The sequence below is a fragment of the Lathamus discolor genome, chromosome 3 (assembly GCF_037157495.1).
Source record: "Lathamus discolor isolate bLatDis1 chromosome 3, bLatDis1.hap1, whole genome shotgun sequence".
NCBI classification, from domain to species: domain Eukaryota; kingdom Metazoa; phylum Chordata; class Aves; order Psittaciformes; family Psittacidae; genus Lathamus; species Lathamus discolor.
Genome location: NC_088886.1, coordinates 54,990,990 through 55,016,544, shown reverse-complemented (window position 1 = coordinate 55,016,544; position 25,555 = coordinate 54,990,990). Strand labels below are relative to the sequence as shown.

Here is a 25,555-nt window from a genome sequence, read left to right as displayed (position 1 = left end):
ATCTACTCACTTGTGCAGGGAGAGCATGCAAAAGTCATTCCCAGACGTCACTGACCTTCTCACTCATTCCTCTGCCTTGCTTTTGAGTTACTTTCAACTCTTGCCCTGCATGCTTTTAATCTTAGTTTAACAATAATAAATCACTAATAGCAAAGAATGTGTGTAAATACTTATTAACCCTGCAGACTACAATGGGCTCTTTCAAGGTTACTACAGTTCACTATAGGAATAAAAGTAGTTTTAAAATATTTTTAGGTACATATCTACACAATGCAGTAAAGGCTCCTTGGCACCCTTGCAGTAGTTAAAGAGTCATTTTAAAGAGTTTTGTTTGTACTACAGTCATCGCTCAGGCCTCTTTTTAAGTCTGCCTTGAAAGAGATGATTAAGGCAGGAATTAAATCTCTTCAAATGAAAACCAGCACATCTAATAATTAAATTTATGCCTTGTTCTCAGTAAGAATTGCTCTTCTTTCAAATTAATCTGTTTAGGACACAAATGATGTTGGAATATTTTATTTATTTATTTATTTTTAAGTTTACAAATTTTTAAAGGGTTTTGGATTTCAGGAAAACTTTTCAGAAAATTCATTTTTTTTCAGTGAGTTTCAAAAAAATGAAACATTTTACCCACGTGAATACAGATTTTGATCACTTATTTTTAAAAATAAAACAAAGTTACTGGCATTGTACATACATGTACTTGACTACTGTAACTAAAGTACACAGTCCTGAGTCAAGCTCTGGTGGCTCCTACCTAAACCTGAAAATTTCAGATAGATTTAATCTCCCAGTCTGATGCTGAAAAGCAAACCCCACCAACCGTTCATCCTAATTCTCCTCAGATCAGAGAACAGGCTAGAAACAGTTTCAGGCAGGAATTTGAAAAACATATGTTAAGGGTACTGGTACAAGCTGTTGGAAAGACTGGGATACGGTAACCTTACATTGGGCCATCTCCTTCAAATCCCTAAATATAAGCTTCCAAGGCCAGGTTGAACAGGGCTTTGAGCAACATGGTCTAGTGGAAGGCATCCCTGCCCTGAGGCAGAGGGGTTTAAAGGTTAGATGACCTTCAAGGTCCCTTCAAATTCAAACCATTCTGTGATTTTATGACTATTTTCTCCACTTCCAAGTCCACTCCAGGATCCATGACTCCACTACTCAGGCTCCCTGTGTGGAGGGCTCATCTGCTCTAACTGAGCTATCTAACTTGAGCTCCACTTCTCAGAAACGCCAAATCCTTACACATCAGAAAAAACAGGAATGGGAAGAAAACACAGAAGATATGAAAATGCACAAAGCTACCACCAAGTAAGAAAATTCCCACAAATAAAAAGCATAGTTAGCTTATAATTGGGCTTCTGTTTTCAACACAATGGAAGCATTAAAGGAAACCACAAGTAGTTAGTAAAGAGTCTCACTGGGTGCCTTTAAGTCACAACAGAAGCCTACTCTGTCCACAAGAGTACCTGGCCAAGGATGTATCAGAGCACACCGTGGCTCCCTCTGGGTGCCCAGGTTTCCTCTCAGACAAGTCCACTTCTGCACAAACACAGAAAACAAAAAACCCACATTCCAAACCAACAGTCAATCTTCCACTGTGCACAGTGCACACTGCAACCTGTCCTTACAAAGACTTCTCTTACAAGTACATTTTAAATTATACACTAACATACTATAATACAATGAGACAAAGGATGGAAAAAACTCAGCTGTATAATACTGCTGCTGCATTTTTGAGTTTGCAACCCATTTTGCAAACTGACTGGAATGACTGAAGTATACAGGAAATAGTACAGTTTATTTACCTTCATCCATTCAGCTTAAATTACATTCTCAATTATTTACTTTTCATTCGCAACTATTCACTTTGAAGGCAAAAATTTTTGTTTAAAAATTTTTGTGGAAGATATCTTATAATTGCCTTTCACAAGATCTACAAATCCACTGATCTCCACAGCTGCTGTTTTGCACTTGTCTTGATCATAGCTGCTTCTAAACACAGACTTTCACCAGAAACAATCAACAAAACCACTATCAGCCAGGAACAGGAGTGAAAGTGATGTCATTCCTGCCATCATTACTCACTGACCCTAACAGATTATGAGTTAAATAATATGCACAGTAATTCCCATACCTGAGCAATATTCTACTGCTAATGAGTAATCTGCAGCAGCAGCAGTACTTCTTACACTTGAAAATATAACACTTCCCTGTGATCGAGTGAGCGCCATAGAGGAAATTAATGAGGTACGTATCATTGTGTCCATGCTGATCCTAAAGGCAGTTTCCAAAGTCTTAGCTCAAATGGCACGTGTGCTACACATTCTGCCGAAGAAATGCATCCTTAAAAGGAAAAGGCAGAGGAAGGGAAGTATTTATAGCAGAGACATACGAGAGAGATTCAAAGCACAGATCAAACTGAGCAGTGATGTAGTGCAACCTTGGACTGAAAATGAAATGGGTCCAGAAGGAACAAGAGGAGAAGATGCACGCTCGCTAGTCATCACCCAGCTAAATAATTGACAGATGCAGACATGAGGTGTGGGCTCTCTGCAAAGTTACAACTCAGTTTTGGGTCAAGAGTGAAAACACTTAAGACCTCTGGAGAAAGAAAAAGTGAAGAAAACCATGCAGAATTTACATGAAGGATTCAAAGAAAAAGAGAGAGGACAAAGTGCTTCTTCTGAGGTAGTAATTTTAATTTAGCAGACATTAAAAGGAAATTAAAATCTCTAGGTTCTCAAATGTTAACTCTTCCAATTCCATATGAAAAGTAACACAGAAATTCATTCTGTGGCAAAGAAAGGGAACTTATTCGTAAATATCTACAAGCAAACTGTTAAAATGTTATTTGATTCTGCCATTTATTAGGCCTAAACTAATTTATTCACAAAAAAACCTCATAGGATCTTGAAGCAAAGGCTCAAGAACTACTATGGTGCAACTAATTTTTTTAGCCCCTTCAAAATAAAAAGCCATAACCAGCAGTAATGAAATTATGTGCTTGTTTTTCATATATATATATATATATATATATATAAAAGCTAAAAGTTTAAGTCATGGTCAAAACATTACACTATCGTACATTTTCTGGTTTGACTTTCAGTTTAAATCTAATGGGAGTTAAGTTACCTCTAGACTTTTAATCACCTTTCACAGAACCCAATTTTGATAATTAGAACAAGCAGTGTACAGTTAATTACAACATCTGCATAAGAGATAAAGTAAGTATGGCTGAAGAGATTATGTAAGCAGCACCAAATAGTGAGAACTAAATCTGGATCTCTGTCTACGATCACTGTAGCATAGTGAATAAAACAAAATCAAATACATCTCTCATGTTCACTAATTAATACAGGTGATTTGGAAGAAAACAGGTGATGATGATCTTACCACCCTGCTTTAATCGTGCTTTAACTTTCCTATTTCCATAATTTGAAGAATATAGATTTCCTACACCAATGGGTTTTATTTAGCTAGTTAACAGAAAAGACACTCCATTCCCTCCAGCTCTTCCTGTACTAGGAACCCAGAAGCAATCTACAGAACAGTCACATTTTTTATTCTAGGTATCTTAGCAGCATCAGTGGAAGTTAGCACTTTTGCACTGATAATTTCTAACTCTTATCAGGATTGGATACTGCTTGAAGCAGTTTCTGTATGTACAGTTCACGTAAAACAGGTTGAGAAACTAAGCCCTCTAAAGTACAATATGCTCAACCCATGAAACGGATACTTTGTGTTTCACTTCAAAGCTTTCTTGATTCATTGAAACTTCTTGTAACCTACTTGGAGTTATCAGGTGTATGGTCTATCATGACTGAGGTCCATCACCAGAGAAGAGAAAAGCACATTTATGGGTATACAAAAACTAAAATGCTTGTCACATCTTAATCAGCCTTTGAAGAAGAAAAAAAAATAGGCAGTATGAAAAGGAGCTTTAGCAGTGTTCTTCTCAATCCTTTCCATTATCAGTCCAAATTTCAAAACAAAACAAAAAACATGGAAGACAACTGCTTTTCTTCTTAAAAAGTGGCAATGTATCTCTACATTATAGAACGTGCTTGAACCGAGTAATAAGTAGCAAATAAACCACACAGCCAGTAAGTCATTCACACAAATAATGTGCTAGTAAACAGTTGTCTGCTTTCTTGAATGAGCTTCCAGCATATCCGTCCCATAATAGCTCTGCTCCTCCTCCTTGTCTGCACTCTTTTAGACTCTCATGATCCCACATTGCCTTTGGTTCTCCCACAAACCCCCTAGAACTCAGTTCCCAGTTACGCAAGAAGCTGTGAGTGCCCTGGCTGATTTTAAAGATATCACAGTACTTATTGCCTGAGCAGTTAGCAGGCCAGACCAAATACAACAGATTTTGTTCCCCTCATCAGTATATCTCGGCTTCCAAGAACCTCTCCTCCTTCTGTCTGACTGCCAGTTTTTATGAAATATGTAGAAATTTTGCACCTTCGGGAGCACTGCTTTACAGTCAAGTTTGAGGCCAAGAGTCAAAAAGCGTGTCTGGGGAGGGGGGCACTGCATAGTATTAACAAACAAATAACAAACATCCCATAACTTTTTCTTTCCTTTTTCTTTTTTTTCCCCCTTTCAGATATCCAGCTAAAATACAAACCTAGCTATGCTACAAATTCACACATTCCCACAGTTTACTGATGAAGCTTATCCATCTCATACAAGCAACTGTCTTCTGAATGGTTCAACAGAGATAATTAATGCAAGATGAGTTATTTGAAAGTATTTGTTGCCACTGGTTATCTTCTTGCCACTGGATGGCAGCAACAGAGCCTCACCTTTTTCTGTTATCCTCAAATTTTATTTCCATTATTCATCTTCATTACCAATTTTAAACAGAATTCGGTACATATCTTAAGCACATTAAAGACTTTAATGCTTTACAGCTAACAATGACAACCATATTAGTTGAGTCATTAAAACAGCTTAAAGGACAGTGAGATTAAACCAGTTCAAAACCCAAACAACTTAATTAAATTCAACTATAAAAGACCAAGTGGACCTACTTTACTTCAGGGAAGTTGTGTTTATGAAGAACTATTCTGACAATGTTTTTCTGCTAAGCCTCTCTTCTTTCCTCTATACAGACACTATCTTTTACTCCACTGATAGCAGCTTCCTGCATCCAATAGATCCTTTTCATCTTTTGAGTCTCCATCTGCAACTGATGCCAATGTTATTCTGAAACCAGCTCAGCCTGCACACTAGTTGGGTGTATCTTCCATTAATTATGCAGATCAAGCTTCTAATTCAATCTTTGCTTATTTAGACAATATGAGTTTTTCAAACTGAGTACAATTTATTAACTTCATTTCCATTACTCGTTTTGACAAGGCTAAATAAATATTTTCTTAATAAAAATGTTTTATATGAACAATTTAAATGACTGACAGCATTACATGGAAGCCACATTATAACTGATAGCAGAAAGGTAAGGGCTAATTAATTATAAATAATAGTCTTGATTCTTTGAGAAAAATGAATTGCATATTCAGTTACTTCCACACAATTAAAGTCTTCATTCCTTTGAACTCAAACAACATGTTTGCAGTACTGCTCAGTGAGGTTTTATATACTGGTGCACCGTAATTAACTTTTTTTAAGATGCTTGCTGTTTGAAGGAAACTAAGTTATATCCTTATACAACACAGATGGTGTTTACAATTATAATGGACAAAACTGGGAGCCGGAACATAGCTCTACCTCAAAAGAGATATCCCCAAAATTCTGTAAAAGTTGCATTTTGCTGTGATGATTTCTTACTAGCGATTTCAGACTTACTTGAACAACAAAGGACATGCATCTGCAGGTGCAAGTTCAGGGGGTACAATATGTTTTCCTTTTCTTTACATCTTCCCTTGCAATTACACTAAATATCGATTTCTAGGGTATATTTTTAACTAAAAGCTAACTGTAACACATACCTTTCAACGTCAAAAGGAAAGCAGAACTTTGGAATGCTGTTCAGCACTTCCTGTAAACACAAGTTAAAGAAAGAAAGTTAGGCTTTTTGAAAAGGCTTTTGAAAGGCTTTTAGGGCAGTTGCTAGAAACTACAGCTTGCTTTTAAAAAATACACAAAAATACCCATAACAACTAATAAGTTCAAGGAATATATGATTGCAAAAAATACAGCACACGTTCCTGGACTGAAATAATTGATTATTAAAAAGGAATTAAGTTTGTGCTTTAGCAGATTGCAAAGACAATGCCATAGAAGCCCCAGGAGGGAAAGGCCTGGCCTGAAGGGTATTAACACCCTTCACATCCCCGCTGGGATTCCCTTCAACAAGGCCATATGGATTTTACAAGAAGCACCACACCATATGGGTAAGCCACGTCTGCTGCTACTTGTACCACAGACTAGCCACAGGGACTTCTGACAGATCCTGGCTCAAAAATACAAATGTTGTTTCAATTAAAATGCAGGCAGAGAAAAGGGAATGAAGTTGGCAGCAGAATGAATTACAGAGAGGTATAACAACTCTATACATGTTCCATAGTCAAATGCTGAAAATGATGAAAATCGTCTGCTGGTCCAAAGGAGAAATTTATATGATTAACCCTTTGGGTTTCACAAACAAGCCTTGCTATTAATAAAGGAAAGGGGGGAAATCCACTGGATCTACATTAGTACCATAATACGAAAGGATAATGTTACTCTTTCTTGCAGAATTTTATTTCAGAAGCTGTTTAGTGGCAAATAAAATGTGTTAATTAAAATATAAAAATGCTCTCATACCAGTCAACATTTTTCTTTATTTAAAATAAAAGACGTGGATTACCAGATCAGTTCTTAGCAGCAAATATTAAACATCAACTTTGCAAGATCCCAGAAAAAAATACAGGTTGTATTTCTGTGCTCCCAGCTGGGAAAACAAACCCTCTGTGAAGTGCTTCAGCTAAGAAGAGATAACATCAACATAGCTGGTCAAAGCTACAGAATTCCCTTTCTGTAGCAGACTAACAGACATATACTGCTGTATATATACGAGTTATTCCGCAAGGTGTGTGCTTTCAGAAAGATGCATATTGATTGCAAATTTACAGAGCTGCACATGGGGATTTAAGAACTTGATCTAAGATGTTCGCACTCTCCAGCCTGAGCTCTCTGTTTACTGCATGTTGAACAGTCAACTCCCATTAGGGAAAATTATGTATTTAAATTCCTACACACCACAATGTCTATTTACTTCAAACATTTCCCTGCCTCAGTGGATAGTGTAAAACATGAAGAACCCATGCAAGTTAATCAGCAAGGGACGAATAGCTCAGGAAGAAGCTGCTTCTGAGTACAACAAGCATGTGTTTGTTGCAACATTTAAAAGGTGTATGATGTGCCCCAGTAAATCACTGTATAGTACCAAAAGGGAAAAGTCAACTTTTCTAGGATTTGTAAGTCATACAAGGGAGTTCAAGAAATCATTGTAACTTTTACTCTGTCAGCACAGATAAAGAAGGGCATGAAAGCCACATGTAATTTTTTGGGGAAAGGTTATTAATTATGAACAACAGCAGTACATATAATATACTCCAAAAGAACCACCTCAAGCACCATTCTGACTGTTGTGAATGGCCACTGCAGAAGGGTGAAGGACAAAACACAAACAGGGCAGGTAAACATTTTCATTTCTGTGGCAGGAAACAAGCATACAGGATGCTGGTAGTAGTAATAAAAGCTTCTGACAAAAGAAAGCAAGCAGAACATGCTAATCAGAACTTTTAACTCAGAAATTTCCTAAGCATGTCCAAATTGTCCCCTACTTCAGGTTCACAAAGCTTGTTTCTCTCTTTCCAAATAAATAGCATTTTATATTCTACTTAAGTTCTCCTTCCACATCTCCACCTATTCTCACACTACAGGAAGTCATTTTCTCCTTGCTACTGAGGATTTTAATTGCTGCCTGGTGAGCTTAGCACTGACTCAGAATTTGGTATGGAAATGTATTCATTTATGTTCCCCATTGTATTCTCTTAGAATAAATTATCACACAAGAGAAAGAAAATAAAAACAAAATAAAACCCAAACATATTAGTTCAATATTTTGACTAAACAACCTGAAAATTATGGGTATGTTTTGCAGTGTTTTGCGGGCTGAGCTGCAGGACCACATTTCCCTGTCCCTCCCCCAGCCAGCACACGTGCACACAACTTCTGCAGAGCAGCCTCAGCTCGCTTCCCAACTGGCAGGAGCATCCCTCAGGGGACAAGTCTTTAAACCTCCACGCTCTTTAAAATTCAACCAGCCAGCAGGTCTATAGACTGGTGTATAAACAGTATAGACACACAAAAAAAATCCTCTCTCAGCTTATGTCAGTGACAAAGCAGCTCAGCAGTTGACTGCTTCTCCCCTGACAGCCTAAGCCGGGTTTACACAGATCAATAGATGGAAGTCCTACCTAGCTTCCAGGGCTCGGTTTTCTCCCTTAATTGCAGGTGCTATTCAGATTTTTAAAATGGAAGAAAACAAGATGCCCCTGAGATGCTCCTAGACACATTTAAAATGCAAATGACATTATACACACATTCACATACAGAGTCACTATTCCTGTACAATCACAGCTGATACTTTCAGTAACCCCTCCACTGAATAAAATTCCACTTAGTCTCCTAATGGGTCATCATTTTCAAGGATTTATAACTCAGCCAGGACTTCTTGAGCCAACATACAAATGCCCAGCAGAAGACCAACACGCTTACTGACTTTCATTTTCTTAGCTTCATAAAAGTATACATGTATTTCCGAAGAAAAAAGGTTGTACAAGTCTTCAGAAAGCAAAATACCCTTGAATCACATGTCCCATGATTATTTCCTCCTCTGGTTATCACAGTATTAGTGCTTTCGGAAACAGCCCCTGTGTCATAAAGGAAAGGAATTGTATATGGGGGAAAATGATAACCATGTTGTAAATGAAAATTAAAAAAACCAAAACCCACACATAAATAAAAGATGACTATTTGCATAAACATCTGTAGTTGCATATACAACTGAGTTTAATTGCACACTTAAACTACCTCATTCTTTATACATGTTCCAAGAAGAAAATCATAAAATATAATGTGAACTACAGCATGGTGCTTCCCTTGCAAAACACTTAAAAACGGAAATGGCATTTAAGAAAATACTTCGTTTATGCCTGTAGCACAGCAGCAGAAACTTGCCCTCTCACAGGCTCATGGTCCAATGGTTTTATTAACTCATTTTTATCAATTGCACCACCCAACTCCAGCCTGGCCTGGCCAAGATTACTGGCTCTACACTGAAACGATATTAGAGAGGTCTAAAAAGTAAAAATGATTTAGCATTCCTTGTTTCTTTTGATACTCATACAACTAATTCTGTGTATCCACATTTTATAAAGCAATGTGAAAGGTGGTAGAAGATACTTCTGAGCTCATACATACAAGCTTTCTGGAGAAAAGCTCCTGAATAACTCAGTCTTGCCCTTCAGTGAAATTACTGGTTAGTCAGTAATTTTGGTTAGATTCAAGATATACACCGTATTCACTAGATTCATTTTGGTTAGATTCAAGATATACACCATATTCACTAGATTCATTTTGGTTAGATTCAAGATGTACACCATATTCTTTACTAATTAGAATGGCAGTTACTTATTTTTAATAATATCACAGTCAATTGATGCAAGCATATGAAACCTTCACTGCTGCTCAGTATACATTGTAGAGCACAGTGATTTGGAAGGATGCTTCTTTTTCCACTTGAACAAGACACAGTGTGACCTCTCTCGAGCTAGAAGAGGGTACAGGAGCTGCTTCTACAGGAAAATTGCACCAGATTTGAAACATTTTACAGAATCAGTTTATTAATCTACCTCTATACAGGTATGAGTAGGGTTTTACCACTTTAACTTAGCATTTCAACCAGTTACCTTCTTTCATGTCGATGAGTTCATCACTTTATTATACTACTGAAATATTTAAGTATTGAAGTTTAACCTCATTAATTTCTGAGGTTAGAAGGATGTAGGAATTATTCACCTCAGCATTTTTTTCTTATTCTAACAAATTCTATGGTGTGTATTTAAGTGGGAAGCTCAAAGAACCCGATTCCTTCCAAGGGCATCCCTGTGAAAGGATTGAAAAGTCTTCCCTAATGGGAATATCTTCAGGTATCCAGAACACTGAACAGTAACAGCATTCATAAACAGCAGTTTAAACACTGTTTTTAAAAAGAGAGTCCTGTTACCTTACAATTCTTTTTGTCTTTTTCTGCAGCAAAAGACCTCCTCAAGCAAGCTGGTGGGTTCTCCCCCACGTCAATTCTACATATGGAAAGATCATCTCTGTAGAAGAAAGGGTACAGCCTTACACTGAGACACAGTCACACTGTGTCCATTCCAGAGACACATCAGGATACACAGGGAAGAAATGGCCTAAATAAAACAGGCAGCAACCAAGAAAATTTGAATTATTTAATTCCAGAATCTGAACCAAGTTACCAAAGTCATCCATATAAACTAGCATCTATCTACTATCTATCATCTAACCAACCTCATCTCTCTATTCTGTTTTGAGGTATAAATCAGCCAAAGAAATACCAATTATAACAGCACAAAGAAATGGTCATTTGCTTTGTTAATAAAACGCTTTTGCTCTACCACTCCCCCCATGATCATTACTTCCTCAACTGTTTTCTTTCTCGGTAACAATATTTTTCTAGCTTTTGTTTGTCTTTGATTTCTCTACCTTATTTTTCAGAAATCCTTTTTCCTCACCACTTTTCACTGAAAATTCTCTCTTTTGTCAGTCTTTATTAAAGTAGACATGACAAAGATAAAATAGTCTCCCTTTTTTCCCCCACTTGTTGACAAAAGCTACTTCCTAGTCTTATTTCAGTATTTCACTTAATTGTCCTTCAAAACTCTTATTTTCTTCCTGGTAGAATTTCCTCTCCCTACAAACCTCTCCTCAAATGTCTTCTCTTGAAACACCTGCAGGTCTCTGGTTTGGTTCTTCCTTTCAGTTTTCCCTAGTCAGTTCTCCATCTCCAATGTCCTCTCTTCTTCACTCTTAACACAACTTACTCTCTGATCTTTCCTCACAGGGGATTCTATTTCACCATTCCTCACTGTAGTTTTCAGTCACCCTGTGCCAGTCCAAACACACCAATAAGCGATCTACTTGAGATTTAAGACTCTCATGACATTTATTTCTGACTCAATCTTGTGACTTCGATAGGAATATTTAAATGGTTAAAATTAAGCACAGATTTAGATTCATTCTTAAATCAAAGCCAAGCTGCTTAGTATCTTGTAGTGTTGAGGCCTTCATCATTATGGCTCAATGAAGGTGAAATTCTAATACTGCCACATGAAACAGCTGATGAAAAGGCAGGCTCTGTCCTAGCCACTGACTTTTCTTTTTCCTTCCTCTGAAGCTGCACACACCCACAGCAGGGACCCATGTGAAGCCAGCAGCAGTAGTTCTATTTCAAAGACTTAGCTCTTACCTCTGCTAAAAATCTCATCAGAAAAAAAAAAAAAAAATGTAGCTACAATAACGGCAGGCCCAAATGGTTTGAATAATAAAAACATTTAACCTTAGATTACATTCATGGAAATCCCAGAAATCTAAATGTCCAAAGCATGGAAGTCATTATCAGGCCTCCATAACTACATAAACAGCCACAGAGTAAGTTTAAAAATTCAGAGATTTTTAGTAAGCTATAAAATGTTGAAGTCTATTTGTCTAATTTTTTCTGGCTCTCATCATGTAACCGGCTAAAAATAAAGCATATTTTAGTCATAGTTGTGTCCAGCATAGCATACAGGGACCCAAAGTTCACTTTAAAATAACAATCTCAGTTACAAACAGCAGAATAGCTAAAACAGTATCAAGTTCAGCACAGGTTAATTTTCCTGCTTAAGAAAAAAAACCTTCAACTTTCCTGGAACTCATGATAAAAACATAAAAATTGACAATGTTATTCTTCCCAATGAAAATTCCCATTGGAACAGGCATTGACTGAAACATTACAATCTACCCATATGACTGGCAAGGCAAACAAAAAGAAGATAAATTTCACCATACAACTCTACCAAACATATAATAGTTGTATCTAATGCACCAACAAATAATTTCCTCTTACCTCCCTGACTCAGGTCAGGGAAACCATTATTCCCTTGGCAGTATCAGAGAGCTGGGAAAAACAGGAAATATGCTCTTCCGTCTCCACTCTGGAGACTACAGTGTGGGCAACATTCAACTTCTAAGGTGGTAAAGTATTTTCTTAAAGAAAGTTCACTACATTTTGTACAAGGACACCAGAGTATGACATAAATGACAATTTTCTATCATCATGCCGTAAGGAAAAGAGACTTTTTATTAATATGCTCTTTCAGCGACAGAATCGGGGAATGGTATTAGATGATCTTAAGGTCCTTTCCAACACTAACCTATGATTCTATGATATGGAAAGTCAACAGAAAAACTGTCTTAAACTAGACATAAAGTAGACATCACTTTAAAAACCCAAGTATGCAAGTCTTTGAAGGTCAGGTTAAAATCCATGTCACCCTGCATAGCTAAGAGGGCAGCAATATTGGTTTCACTCAAGATGTCTGAAGATTTCCCACTGCTTATACCAGTCAGAGGCAATTTTGGCAGCAACACTGAAAACCTCCTGCATATCCTGTTCAGATGCTTCTTCTTCAGTGGTGAAAAAATAACCAGCATAAAGTAAAGCACATATTAAAACTGATTCTTATTTATTTGTTTTACCTGTTCATTTTTTTAATTCCACAGAATACTCTGATAGCTCAGGACAGAAATAACCATATTTGCAAATTACCCAGCTCTACACCTATTCAATATATTGCTTTAAAGTGAAGTTTGCACTCCCAGAAACGCCTGCAAAATGATATCAAGAAATATCGTAAGTAGTTGGTGCCTGGCTCAAAAGGCTACTTTTTGCAAGACTTGCTTCTCTATCATCAAGAAAAGCAATTTTTAAAATAAAAATTAACTATAAAAGTATATTACAAATAATAAATAGCTGCATTTCCACAGAAATAAAATATACTGAAAAGTAATGAAATTTCAAGCATGTCAAACTCTACTCTCGATGACACTTGATACAGATTCATTTCAACTCCAAGCATATTCTGTTCCAAATACTTGTTTTTTCCTCCATAAATGCTAGCATTTCAGACCCTTCAAACTGTGCATAGTACTAATTATAAAGGAATGGAATGAAAAGAAGCAACTACAATTTTTATGGAAGTAGCCAAGGCAGAAGACTCACAACACGCAGCACCTCAGAGGCAAGAAAAGAAGATAATTTCTGAGGCAGAAAGGAGAAAGCAGCTGAATGGATTTACCTTGTAAATTAGATAACAGTTGCTATCCACACACAGCACTGTGTTGTCTTTTTAGTACAGGTGATCAGGGATTGCCAGACTTTTGGAAGTAAAACCAGCAATCTTTTTTTTTAAAGACTGCAGTTCTTTCAAGTCTCCTCTTAGTGCCATCAGTAAAAAGCCTCAATTTTTCCATGAAACATGTTTTTGCAGGCTGAGAGGTAAAAAAAATTAACCAAGCTAAAAACCCCGCCTTCCTTAAACTTCCCTCAGTTCTCTAACCATTACGCTTTCACCCAGGCGTACTGCAGAAGCAAGCAAACATTATGACTACAACAGCCAAATTGGGAGTAGCAGCCCAAGCGCAACAAACAAAATCGCTCCTTTTTCTGAGCTACATCCTAAGCATAAATAAGAAGTACCGCATTAGTTACCAAAAAGACAAGCCCTGAGACAGTGTCTGTAAATAGTAGGATGTCATTCCTTGCCTAGGAAGCCTCTACTGAAAAACTGGTCTGCCCAGTAAATACCCAGTACTGATGTACACAGTAAGGTCAGCACCATCTCTGAAGGTTGTTTATATGCAAAAATTGGCCAGCCCAGGCTGGGGACTGAAACTGTGCCTTATAATGACAGAAGATGGTCTTCCAGAAACAGAACTATCCACTGATTTTTTCATGAAATCACCATACCGCATATGCCCTGATGAAATCCTGATTTTGCTGGCAACTCAGAAACTTAAAAGTACATACTGAATGAAGTATTACATAAGTTAATGAAGAAGTTGGGTGCCACACCAAAAGAAAACATCTGCAGTAAAGAGTGACTTATGCAGACAAATAAGGTGAGACAGTCCAAAAGCAAAGCCCTGACTGCACTCATCCAACTCTTAAATGTGCAGTGCTGTGGAGGAGCATGCCAGGTCACACAGTTGTGTCAGTAGTAGGGGAAGTTGGGGAATAGCATTATGTTGTAAAGGGTAGTGAAACCAAATAAACATGTGGGCCCAGTTTCTTGAGCTAGAAGAATCCACAGCCAAAAGGAACTGAGAAAGGAAATCAGCTTGTGAGGAACCTGTTAGGATTATCATTTCATAGTTACAGTTATTTGTGATTTTCTTTAAAGGAAGTCAGTTTTTGTTTTACAGGCAGCATAGGTCAAATTCTAAGTCTTACAGCTCAAAAAGAATCACCTGCAGCAATAGCTTTTCAGCACTAAATTCAGATATTATCAACAGTGTTGAAAAATGGAAGAGAGATGAAACAACTCAAAAACCAAAGAGGGACACGGAGGAAGCAAACAAGCATAATTTTGAAGTGCTTGTGTTACCAGATGCAGACAGATGACTACTGCAAAACATAAACCGCAATGTACATACAATTAGATGCATTCTTTCTCAAGGAGATGCACAATGTGCATTCACTTTGCCTATGGCTGAGCCTATCCAGACCTGACTCCCTGCTACAGCTTCTTTGCTAGAGATTACTCTGCAACAGTTTCAGGTTGATGTTTCTACATGTGAGCATCCATCAGCCACTTCAGTACAAAGTCAATCAGCTTAGCTTAGGCCTCTGATATAGCAAAAGCCAACTTTGAACAGCTGAGAGGAAAGGAAGGCAGCTTCTACCACCAAACCAGATGGCACAAGCAGCTACAGCCAGGAAGATTTTCAACTTCACTTTGATCCAGAAGAATGAAACTGCCCATGCTCAGGGAAGAAACTCTCAAGTCTAACCTCACTACCCTGAAAATCAGTAAAAATCCTGTTCCTACAGCAGGATTTCTGCATAAATTGAACGAAGTCTTCCCTCCTCCTGACTTTAGTCTAAAATTCAAGAACTGATGCAGCAAGTCTGCATTGGCCCAGTATGTCTTCTCTAATAATGGTCATGAGTAACAACTGAAGGTCAAGGACAGAGATAAGTATGGTCTGTAACCTCGGAGACAGGTTATTTCTCAGATGTGGGTCTTTTGTTACTGATTTTTATTAATGATTGCAGACAGAAACTGACACACAAAACCAAGAAACTCAACACCTCTGCTTAAGGAAGAAGAAGAGTCTACCAGCCAAGTAGTTCACAATGCCTTGGAAACTTATACAGAAGTAATGAGCACCAGAAATAAGATTCTGATGGATTCATGCATTCTTCCTTCCTGATCACCTGCCTGGAGCTGCTTCACTTTCACATAATTCCTCCTCCAAGATCCCAAACCACATAGTCTGGACCACTCCAGCTGCAGCCCACTGATCACCCCTGCCTTGCTCTTGTTGCTGGCAAAGTCCTCTGCCTGCTCCAGTTCCTGATTTCAGCCCCAGCAGATCTCAATCTTCGGCACTAGAGTGCCCTGGTTCTGTGATTTCATTGTACTTGGATTATGACATTTGATCCCAGACCATTTCCTAATATAAATAATACGTAAAAGAAAGCTATATTTAAAAAAGTATAAGAAGATTGTTTGAAGTGACACTTCAAATACTTGTAGCAGTAACAGTGAACCAATGTGTCCCAAATGCTCTCCCAGCTCTGCAGAAAACTATAATCAAAAAAGGCAGAACAAGAGCCAAGAACCAAACACAGGATTCAGGAATGTTACATCCAATATCAAGCATAAAAAGAGCCTGCGCTACTTCAGATACTTCTCAAAGACCAGCAGTAAGATAGAGAGACAAAAGCTGAAAATGGTAAAGCAAAACAGGCAACATACTGAAGACTAAAGAGGATGGAGGGTTCTAAGCAAGTAGATGAGAAAGCATGAGGTAGCACGGAACAAGAAATTAGGTGCCATCAGAATGGAATATTCTGAGGGCAGTTGAGGACAATCAACAACATCACACGTGACAATTTGGCAATCTTTCTGGAAGACATTCCAAATGATTGTCATCACTGTTTCAGCCATCAGTTAGTTTTTTCTTCTTCAGTTTGGCACATTGCTGAAGGCTGTAGAAATAAGCCAAATTGCTAACAGTTATTTTTGATAGGCTGATAGAGAATATTTGAAGGACAGTCAAATATTATTAATGCTGTACTTATTTGAGCAAACAGAGGAAAGAACATTTCTACAAAATGTAGTCCCCCAATATCACAGCTGTATGATTAAAAAAAAAATGGGTAACATATGCATACAGTCTATTAAAATGCACATAATTTATTTGACTCGAAAACATATCTAACAAGTAATTCCATTCATCTGGCCCTTTTTCACCCAGCCTTAAGATATACAAATGCATGCCTTTTCACCAGAACACAGCAGCTGGGAATGAAAAGGAAAGCATTCAAATGATCATTTTCACATCATATTCCATCGTCTTTTCACCAGCTTCTCCCCAGTCTTTCTTTGAGTCCCATTCTGTTACAAGAGAGCTGCTTTTAGATCAATTCATATTTCCATAATCCACACTGCTGTTTCTCCCTCTCCTCCCCAGGGTGGACTAACCCCTGCATCCAGAACTATGGCTTACAACTGTCATTAAAACCTGTAACAATAACAAGATAACAAAAGAGCTGGTAGAGATGAAGATAGCTAGTACCATATGCTGATCAAGTTCAACATTTTTAACTTGAAAGCTCTATAAAACAAAACCACCACAATCCTGGAAAAAAGCACACTTGATGTTGCCACCTGTCCTCAAAATTTCAAGGAAGTTTCAAGTTTTCAGTATTGGGCTTTTATGATTTTGAAAATAAAAGTCTCAAAGATTTATTCTGTCTCTGTTGGAATGAATTATAAAAGAGAGGCTGCATCTTGGAATATTTACATCTTGAATGATGTAAGGGTCTCGGTGATCCTGGGTGTTCCCAGCATGTCTAGGTGGGCAGTTATTTCACAGAACATTTATCAGGATTGGACTAATTTCTTTTTGCTCATAGAACACAGTTAGCAACTATAAATACACCTCTGAATGGTTTTCTGCCCACCATATATCAGCTGTGATTTGCATAGACAGAAAGCAGTGCTGTCTTATGCACAGTCTTCTTCAATAAAAACAATATTTCAAACACAAAGTGTAAGGAAATCACAGGAAACTATCTTAACCTTATAAAGCATACTTGCAGTGCACAAAGTTGCCATCATTTCAGCTGGGTTCATTGTTTTCCTCAAAGTTAACACAAGGATTCAGGGTTCCAAAATATCCTTGAACCGAACAACAATGTATAACATTTAGACAAAAATACTTTTGAAAATTAGCAATGTCATTTGATTCATTCCTCCTTTCTCATATCGATGTACCCAAATACTAATCAAACTTACTAATACAAAAGTAACAAAATCTTCAAATCCTTTTTACCATTCACTGACAAAAACAAAACCCCCAAAGCAAAACCCTACCTAGTTAGCATAAACATTTGAAACATGTATTTAAAGCCTCATCAGAACAAAAGAACAAAGCCATCAAATGGAGATACATCCCCTAACAGCGTGCCTGCAGCCTTGAAAAGAGTGTAAACAGTCTCATACCTCCTGGGCTCCTGCTGCTCTCTTAGGAGAGCACAGAGGAACACAAAATCATCTCAACTGGCTTCCACACATTAGTTTGACCCAGACAACTTTAGCTTGCTTCTTGAGACTTTGTGCTATTATTTAAGTTTTTTTAAAAAGAATATAATCTCTTTCATACTGACCTCATGTATATAATTGCTGCCACAATGCATGTAATTAAATATTCCATCCTGCAAAAACTGAGTACTTTGACTCCAAGCAGACATTCACTTAAGCCAGTCTTTAATTTCTATAGTTAATACATACGTCAGAAATAAAGCACGACATTAGTGCTTTGCTGAGGGAAGGCTAACTAACACATTAGCACTGCATAGGATTCACCCCTTAGCTGATGTTCGCATGCATGCATGTGTGTCTCTTTACGGTTTTACATATACAAATATTTTCACCTGAACCTGACAGATTTACATGTATAATATCAGGCTTTGGTAGCTGGGTCGCTACAGGATAAGGAGTAAGATTTATTGCGCACAATTCAGTGGTGACTTTTGCATAATATGATGCATAAATATAAAAACCAGATGTTATAAAATAACAACACAAAGGGTGTTACAGTAACTTCATGGAAAACAGCAGAGGCTCCTCACATGGGATGCCATTTCCCTTACTGGTTACTCACCTGCACTGTTTGGGAAAAGCCTAACATGAGAAAGCAGACTTAGTCTGCTTGCCTTTGAAAGCAGAGCACGAGAGAAGGCAGGTTCACCATGAGAACAATGGGAGAAATTATTATGTCATTAGAAGAGAGAAGAATAAGAACTATTTAATGGACCAGTTTTTTCTATACACCATATACCCTGGGACCTACTGGATATGGAAATCACTTCAGGTCAATAAGCAGTGAGATTAAAAAGCAGCTCAATTCTCACACAGCTAAAAATAATAACCAGAATAGCTGTAGTTACTAACTTTGCAAGAAACGCGAGAAATCACATGCTTCAAAGTTTAAGACAACACAGAAAGCAGTACTGCCTCTGACTGAGCCACAAACACCTGCAATCACACTATGCTCTTGTCCTTCCTTGTGCCAACACTACCCCTTTTCCAAGGGGTTTTGACCCAATGAAGTTATTGGGAGCTTGCATGTTTTTATTTCCAGAACAGCTATGAACAGAAGCATACCAGAGGCATCTCGACACATTTGACATCAATAGCACTTTGCCACCGACTTCACTGCCATGAGGAGACAGTGAGCATCAGCAAATCTCAGTTCTACTGGGTGACACTCATTTCTGCAGAGATACATATTTGCTTTTTCAACAGTGATGAAGTATTTAATTTTGGAAGCAAAGGTGGCGTTTTTCATTTGGGCTGTTTCTCTAAAGCACTTAAAAAATACTGTATTTTTTAAAACTTCTGGATTTTTTTCCAGATATCACAGCATTATTATTTTTTCTGCATAGACTTCCATTTGAAAATGAGCTTGCAAGGCTGACATTAAACTCTAGTTTAACCAGTCTGAATAAACAACATGGGAATTTCAAGATTAAAAACATACACATCTTACCATAGTTCACTGAGCACAAGGGGAGTTTTGAGCATATCACAAGACAGAGCCTGTAGGCACATACATTCAAAATATACTTTAAATAATAAAAATATATTCCATTAGATGGCTACAATCCTTTCCTCTTCCAAATGTGAGCTTGTGAGGATAAACACGGAAGAGCTATATACGCTCAAATCAGGAATCTTCACTTTTTCTATAGTGATGACATTATTCTGAACTTTTTCAACATTGCCAAACTGAGGTTTGTATCATTGATGCCAGTAAAACAGTAAATCGATGATGTCTCCAATGGATTAGTACGTTTGGCTTTTGGGATCCTTTTTATTAAAGATTTTCTTTGGAATACAAGTATGGTCCTCTGTACTTAGAATTCTGCCTGACATGATTTCATTAACTGATAATTTTGAGAGTCACTAAAAAGTGAACTACTTCCACCATCAAAAAAAACCAAACCCAAACAAAAAGAACTTTCTGAAATACTCTGGCAAAGAGCAGTATTTTTCATTTTCTGCCTTGAAGCATTATTTATTTCTCTTTCCCCATTCTGCATTTTAACCTTTTCCTTCTAATTCTGGCATCTGAAGAGTTACCAGATAGAAAATAAGTGTTTTCCCTGAAGTCACTGCAGGTAACAAAATGAACAACAAATCTTGCAAATTCTTCTGTGTTACCAAAAAGCGCACCTTAGTATTTCCTTTACTTCGTGAACTCTAAGTGATGATGACAAATCACTAATCTTTGCTTTCTCCTGATCATCTGTAGTTTCTACATGTCATCCAAAACAGATGGGAGGTTTTGAAAAACAAGATTTTGCAAAGTTGACATCTAAGAATAAGAGAGATCAAAATTAAAATACTGCCCAGCAGAAAAGAAAATGTCAGGCCACAAGAATAAGAGAAGATTAAGGCTGAGTAAGCACTGGAAAGTTGAGACATACCAAGAGGACAAATGTGAGAAAGAGAAGGAATATATCAAAATGGCTTAGACAAGTTTTCCTTGCATTATGAAAGCAACAAAAAGGTGACATGATAAACTGTAGAAAAATTCAGGAAGTGAGGAAAATATTTTGCCCACTGTTATCACATCACTGTGCAAACAGACAGCCCTCAGATTTTAGGAAAGATGACTCTTTGGGATACATCCAAAAACTAACTCACACATTTTACATTTAAAATAGAAATGACTGGAAAATAGGATGGAGAAGATTCTTTTGCTTTTTTCTTTATTTTTCCTTTTTTAATTTTCTTGTTTTGGTTTTGTGTGTGTGTGTGTGTGTGTGTGTGTGTGTGTGTGTGTGTGCGCGACCCCATAAACTTTCTTTGAAATCAGCCTTAAGAATTTCAGCAAGATCTCTTTTTTTAAATTAAATGTGGTAGACAGTCAGGTCTCCAATCCAAACATACCGAGTTCAATATGCATGCGCATACACATGCACAAAAGTTTTCTGCTGATCTCACTTGACTACTTGGCTATGGGGTTTGCTATAGAAGCTGCTATACGTTCTGTTCAAATCCAGTGGTTCTAATAGGGAAATTTCCCTTGCAAGGATGAGGATTAATACATACTGTTTTCCAGGAACACAAGCAATTTACCTGAAACGCTTAATTCTCTACACTGCTGAGACACAATGCGCAGGCATAGGATTTTCAGAGCCCAAAGGCAGAGAGCTGCCCGAGGGCTCTGGTTTCTATAGATTAGGTATGTCTACTGCATCTTCATATGCTTCCCCTCCAGTCTTTGGTGAGCTTCATCTTCTAATCATTTTTCTACACCAGCTGTTCTTTGAGTAACCTTCGACTTACTGAATAAGCTCCCATTTTTCTTCATACATAATTTCTCTTCCCCCCTCCCCTCCCTTTTTTAAGATCAAGTCTTTCTTAGGGAAAAGAACAAAACAAACTAAGGAAAAAAAAACCTTAAATGACAATGAAGATGATCATTCTGCAGCCAGGGAAATTATCCAGACTTACTGGATGTCTAACTAAGAACAAGTAACAGCAAACTTCAGTCATGTACCATTTATCACTATCTTATAAGCAGCACATGTATCTGACTGATGCTATTCCCTAACCAGACATCCTCTATGTTTGTATATTTATTCCTTTCATCATGAATCACCTTATAGCTGTCATCGTAGAATTCTGGAATATAGATTTTAATAAATAAATAAATAAATAAATCTATCAACAATTTATTAATATTTACTGCACAAAAATATTCCCAGATCATCCACTGTGGTGATATTAGCAATGAAGAATATGTTTGCTCTTCCTTTTAGACTGATACTGGGTCAAAAAAAGACACTGAGTCAGAGATATTTATTCTTTTCCATGGCTTTATGTGGGTTTGTTTATGAAAACAAAAATATTTCTATGGTAGAAACTCATCTAAAATTTGCTGAAATAATAAAATTTTATTGTTTCGTTAAATTTTAATATTAATAACTTTAATAAAATAGTCATAAAAAAAAACAACATACTAATGAACCGCTTTGCTATCACTACAAACAGGGAAATAATCCATCAGTCCTGTATGTATAAACTTTCCTTTGAGGATTAATTATAGATAGAAACTAGGATTTTCATGCCTTCGAAATCAGCACATTTAGATCACTGTCTCTTACAAGGGTCTGAGGATTACTGGGGTTTGATTTTTTCCCAAGCAAATAACTAGGGTGTTCCCAAAATACTATAAAGATATAAAATTTTACACTGTAAAGGACTAAGGGAACATGACGCACACATTCTGATATTAAAAGGACACACATGTGCAGCTCTTCAACTTTTTTGTTTTGATGTTTTTTGTTAGCACAATTTCTAACATTAATGTTTGGCAAAGTTTTGTGGACGAATTTTCCACATTTTCTATCCTCTAACAGAAACAGCTTATAAAATACTCCTCATAAAAAATAAGCTGATAGAGAATTAGTGTGATACATGCTGCTCTACAACTGCTATTGTATATTCCTGTCACAAAGGCATTCTAATCACCAAGCCACCAGTTGGGTGAAGACTTCCTCCCCACTATCATTAGCATCTGCCTCTCCACAGCTGAATAGGAGAGCTTTTTTATTATTATTCTAACATAAAAAAAAGTTCAATCTCATGTTTCCAACCTGGTCTCCAAAGTCCTCCGGGAACTTCCACAGCACCACTGGATCTGTAAATAATTGACAGACAGCATTAATCAGAGGCAAAGGAACAGAGTATTACAGTCAAAGTACATTAATATTAAAAAAAGGGTCAGCTTAGCATCAAGCTTTGAGGCAAGTGCAAAAACATATCTAAAAACTAAGGAAGATACTGGATTATTAAAAAGACTTATCTCCTATTTATGAAACTATATGTTTATTGTTTTACATATATAGCAGGTTACAACATATCGAAATATCTTCATCTTTCTTTTCAGCCTTTGAGTACTTAATTTTTTAAGCACATGTTCAATTTTGGTATTTTAATTTAATTAAGAAATAAAAAGATATAAAACCTCTTTCCATCCAGGGGAAAAAAAAAATATGTAAAATGATAAGGGGAAAACAAAGATCTCTGAGGGTATAGAAAAGTGCCATTTGCGATTTTAAAGATGGTACCAAAGTAAGCAGCACTCTCAAGAAAGAGCTAAGAAGAGCCAGCATATTTGAATATTTTCTGTTCAGAGCCATTTAAAAACCAGCATTTCAATAATATCTTAAAAGTTTCATTAACTTATTAAGTGTTAATTATCAAAATAATCAGTGTGATTTATATTTAGGCTATGTATTAGTCTACAATTAACATTATTTAAGTCATCTAACACAACAACCTGAACCATAACCTTTCAACAAAAAACGAATTATGCTCTTCATCCCCCCAAAGCTTTTAATCTCCTGTGATACAAAACCTCCCCAAGGTGCTACTGTTAAACCGTATCACTAACACCCACGAAGCTTCACAGCGCTTCTATAGAACAGATTAGCAGCAGCATTTGTCCATGTGCTAAAAGTGAAATTATCCATCTTCCTGCAAGGGAGCCCAGGTCGGTGCCAAACCCTGAACTAGAGGGAGAGCTCTCCAGTTCCTGTTTGTGCCCCAGCCAACATCAGGCAGATCCTCCCACCGCTGACTGCATGGCTGATGACAGCTCTAGGTGCCAGAGAGCAGTAAAATGAATGGTGAAACACCCTGGTAAGCACCAGAGACACTGCCTGATGAGAATTGCAAGATTTTGGCTATCACAGCAGTTGCTGGGATTCCTGTCTTCTAAGAATCCAAGATCTGGGAAAAGTATTTGGACTGCCACTTCTTCCTCTAACGCTAGCACTGGCTGATAAATCAGAAACTTCCTTCTTATTGCTACGTTTTACATCAGAACCAGAGGGTTCTCTACTTTTGGCAAAGTACAGAGGTTTCTACTCTTCTTCATCCTACCACACATGTTTGCTGCTGCAAATGAAGCTTTAATGGAATGGAAATTAATGGTATTTTCATTGCCAGTTGCTGATTTCAGATCCTACTCTCAACACACAGCTGCTGCACCCATATCTGCCACTGGCCCACTCACAAGGAGCTGGAGACTGAAACCAGCATTCCTCCTTCACTTTGGACCAGATGTTAAACCAACAGTGAAACATGCATTTCAAACGTATTGCAAAATTCAATTCTTCAATCAACTCAATCTAATTCAGACCTAATTTTCATCTAATTCAAATCTGAGATTTTAGATATAAATGTCCCCATTTCACTCTTCTTACTGGAGAAGCACATTTTTTACTCCTAAGTCAGGGGAGGGGGTGGTGTCTGCAGCTATTATTTATAATGTATGTATTTTGTACAAACAATCTTGTAAGTAAGATGCTCTGTTTATAAAAATATGAGTAAATAAATACTGATACAACAGAGACCTTTTTCCCCCCATCTATTTTGTGTGCATTTAAACACATCTGTGTAATGATCAGATACAAGAGGAGTTTGAATATCCTTGTGCATATTCTGTAAGGGATCTCTTATTTTTATCCCAATTTAGTATCACGGAATAGGAAAAGAAAGTAGTTATAGATCAATAGTTATCTCAGATAAATTCAAGGAGCAGCAAGCATGGTTAACAGCTATCAAACACTCAATGGTCACTCAATGGTAAGTATTTATCTGCTATAAACCACTGGAAACTGTGCAGAATCCAAAAAATACTTTAAGAGAGCTTTCAAATCTGAGGCCATATGTCTACAAATGTGTCAAGCATAAGTTTCTCTGCAAACGAGCAATCCCATTGCACTCCCACTACCAGCTGCTTGTTGGTGATCCTGTTCCATCATCTCTCTTCTGCTGGTGTAGGCTCTTCCACAGCTACTCATTGAACCAGATGAGGGAACTGACCAAGATCAAACCCTCTAGAATTTTTCAGGTCAGCGCCAATGAGGTCAGTTCCCCCAAAGTCATTAGTTTTGTGTCAAAAGAAAAAAAAAAAAAAACGAAAGAAAAAATGGGGAATGGGGAGCTGTGGTCAGGAGGAAGCAGAAGGAAGCAGGACTGCTTCCCAAGCAGCAATCCAGCCTTAAGCATTGGCTAGACCTCATGAAATACAAGCTGGTTACTCACTGCCTCTAGTTCCGTTTCTTATCACCTATTTCTTGTTCAAAACTTCCCAAGTCCTGCTGTGCCATTTATAGTTCTTCTGTTGCAAAACTCGAGAGCTACTGCTGCGACCAGACACGCAGGGCGCTCTGCAGTAAAGCCAGCTGATGGGGCACTGCCCTGCTGCAGAGGAGCAGGCTTGGCAAACTCGCCTGTTCCGAGCCGTGAAACCAGGCAGATTGCTTAGGCAGATGTGAAAAACACTTACATGAGAAACATTTAGTATCTGGAAATGCTTAGCAACACAGTAACAAAATCATGGGGTTTCTGATACCTTCTAAACAGTTCAATGAATAAACGACTAGAACAGAAAGAAACACAACTTCTTTCTTTCACTGTTCTGAGCAGAAGTGCAACTGCCAGGCTTCAAAAAAGGAAGAAGATCACAACAGCAAAACCTCCAAGTACAATTTTAAAAGGTCGCAATCAGAAGCAAAGTACAACCTCAGAATTAAGCAAAACTTGGACCTAGGTAACCTGGGGCTTGGGGCCAATAGAATGGGAAAAAAAAAAAAAAAAAACACACCTCAGTGAGATGTTAACAAAGCTGAACAGCATTTCACATGAGCACCCTT

The 25,555-nt window shown here is 37.5% G+C and overlaps 1 protein-coding gene across 5 annotated transcripts in view; it reads right to left on the bottom strand.

Annotated features, from left to right (window-relative positions):
• The window catches only part of DENND1B (DENN domain containing 1B), a 160,815-nt gene that overhangs the window by 96,360 nt on the left and 38,900 nt on the right, over positions 1-25,555 (bottom strand). For all 5 annotated transcript variants that reach the window (XR_010611654.1, XM_065675314.1, XM_065675312.1 and 2 more), the window contains 2 exons: positions 22,487-22,530; positions 5,964-6,013 (listed from right to left, as the gene is read on the bottom strand). Coding sequence is in view for 4 of the 5 variants with exons in the window: in XM_065675314.1 (XP_065531386.1) it covers positions 5,964-6,013; positions 22,487-22,530 (94 nt within the window). In the remaining variant the exon portion in view is untranslated. The remainder of the gene's footprint in view (positions 1-5,963; positions 6,014-22,486; positions 22,531-25,555) is intronic.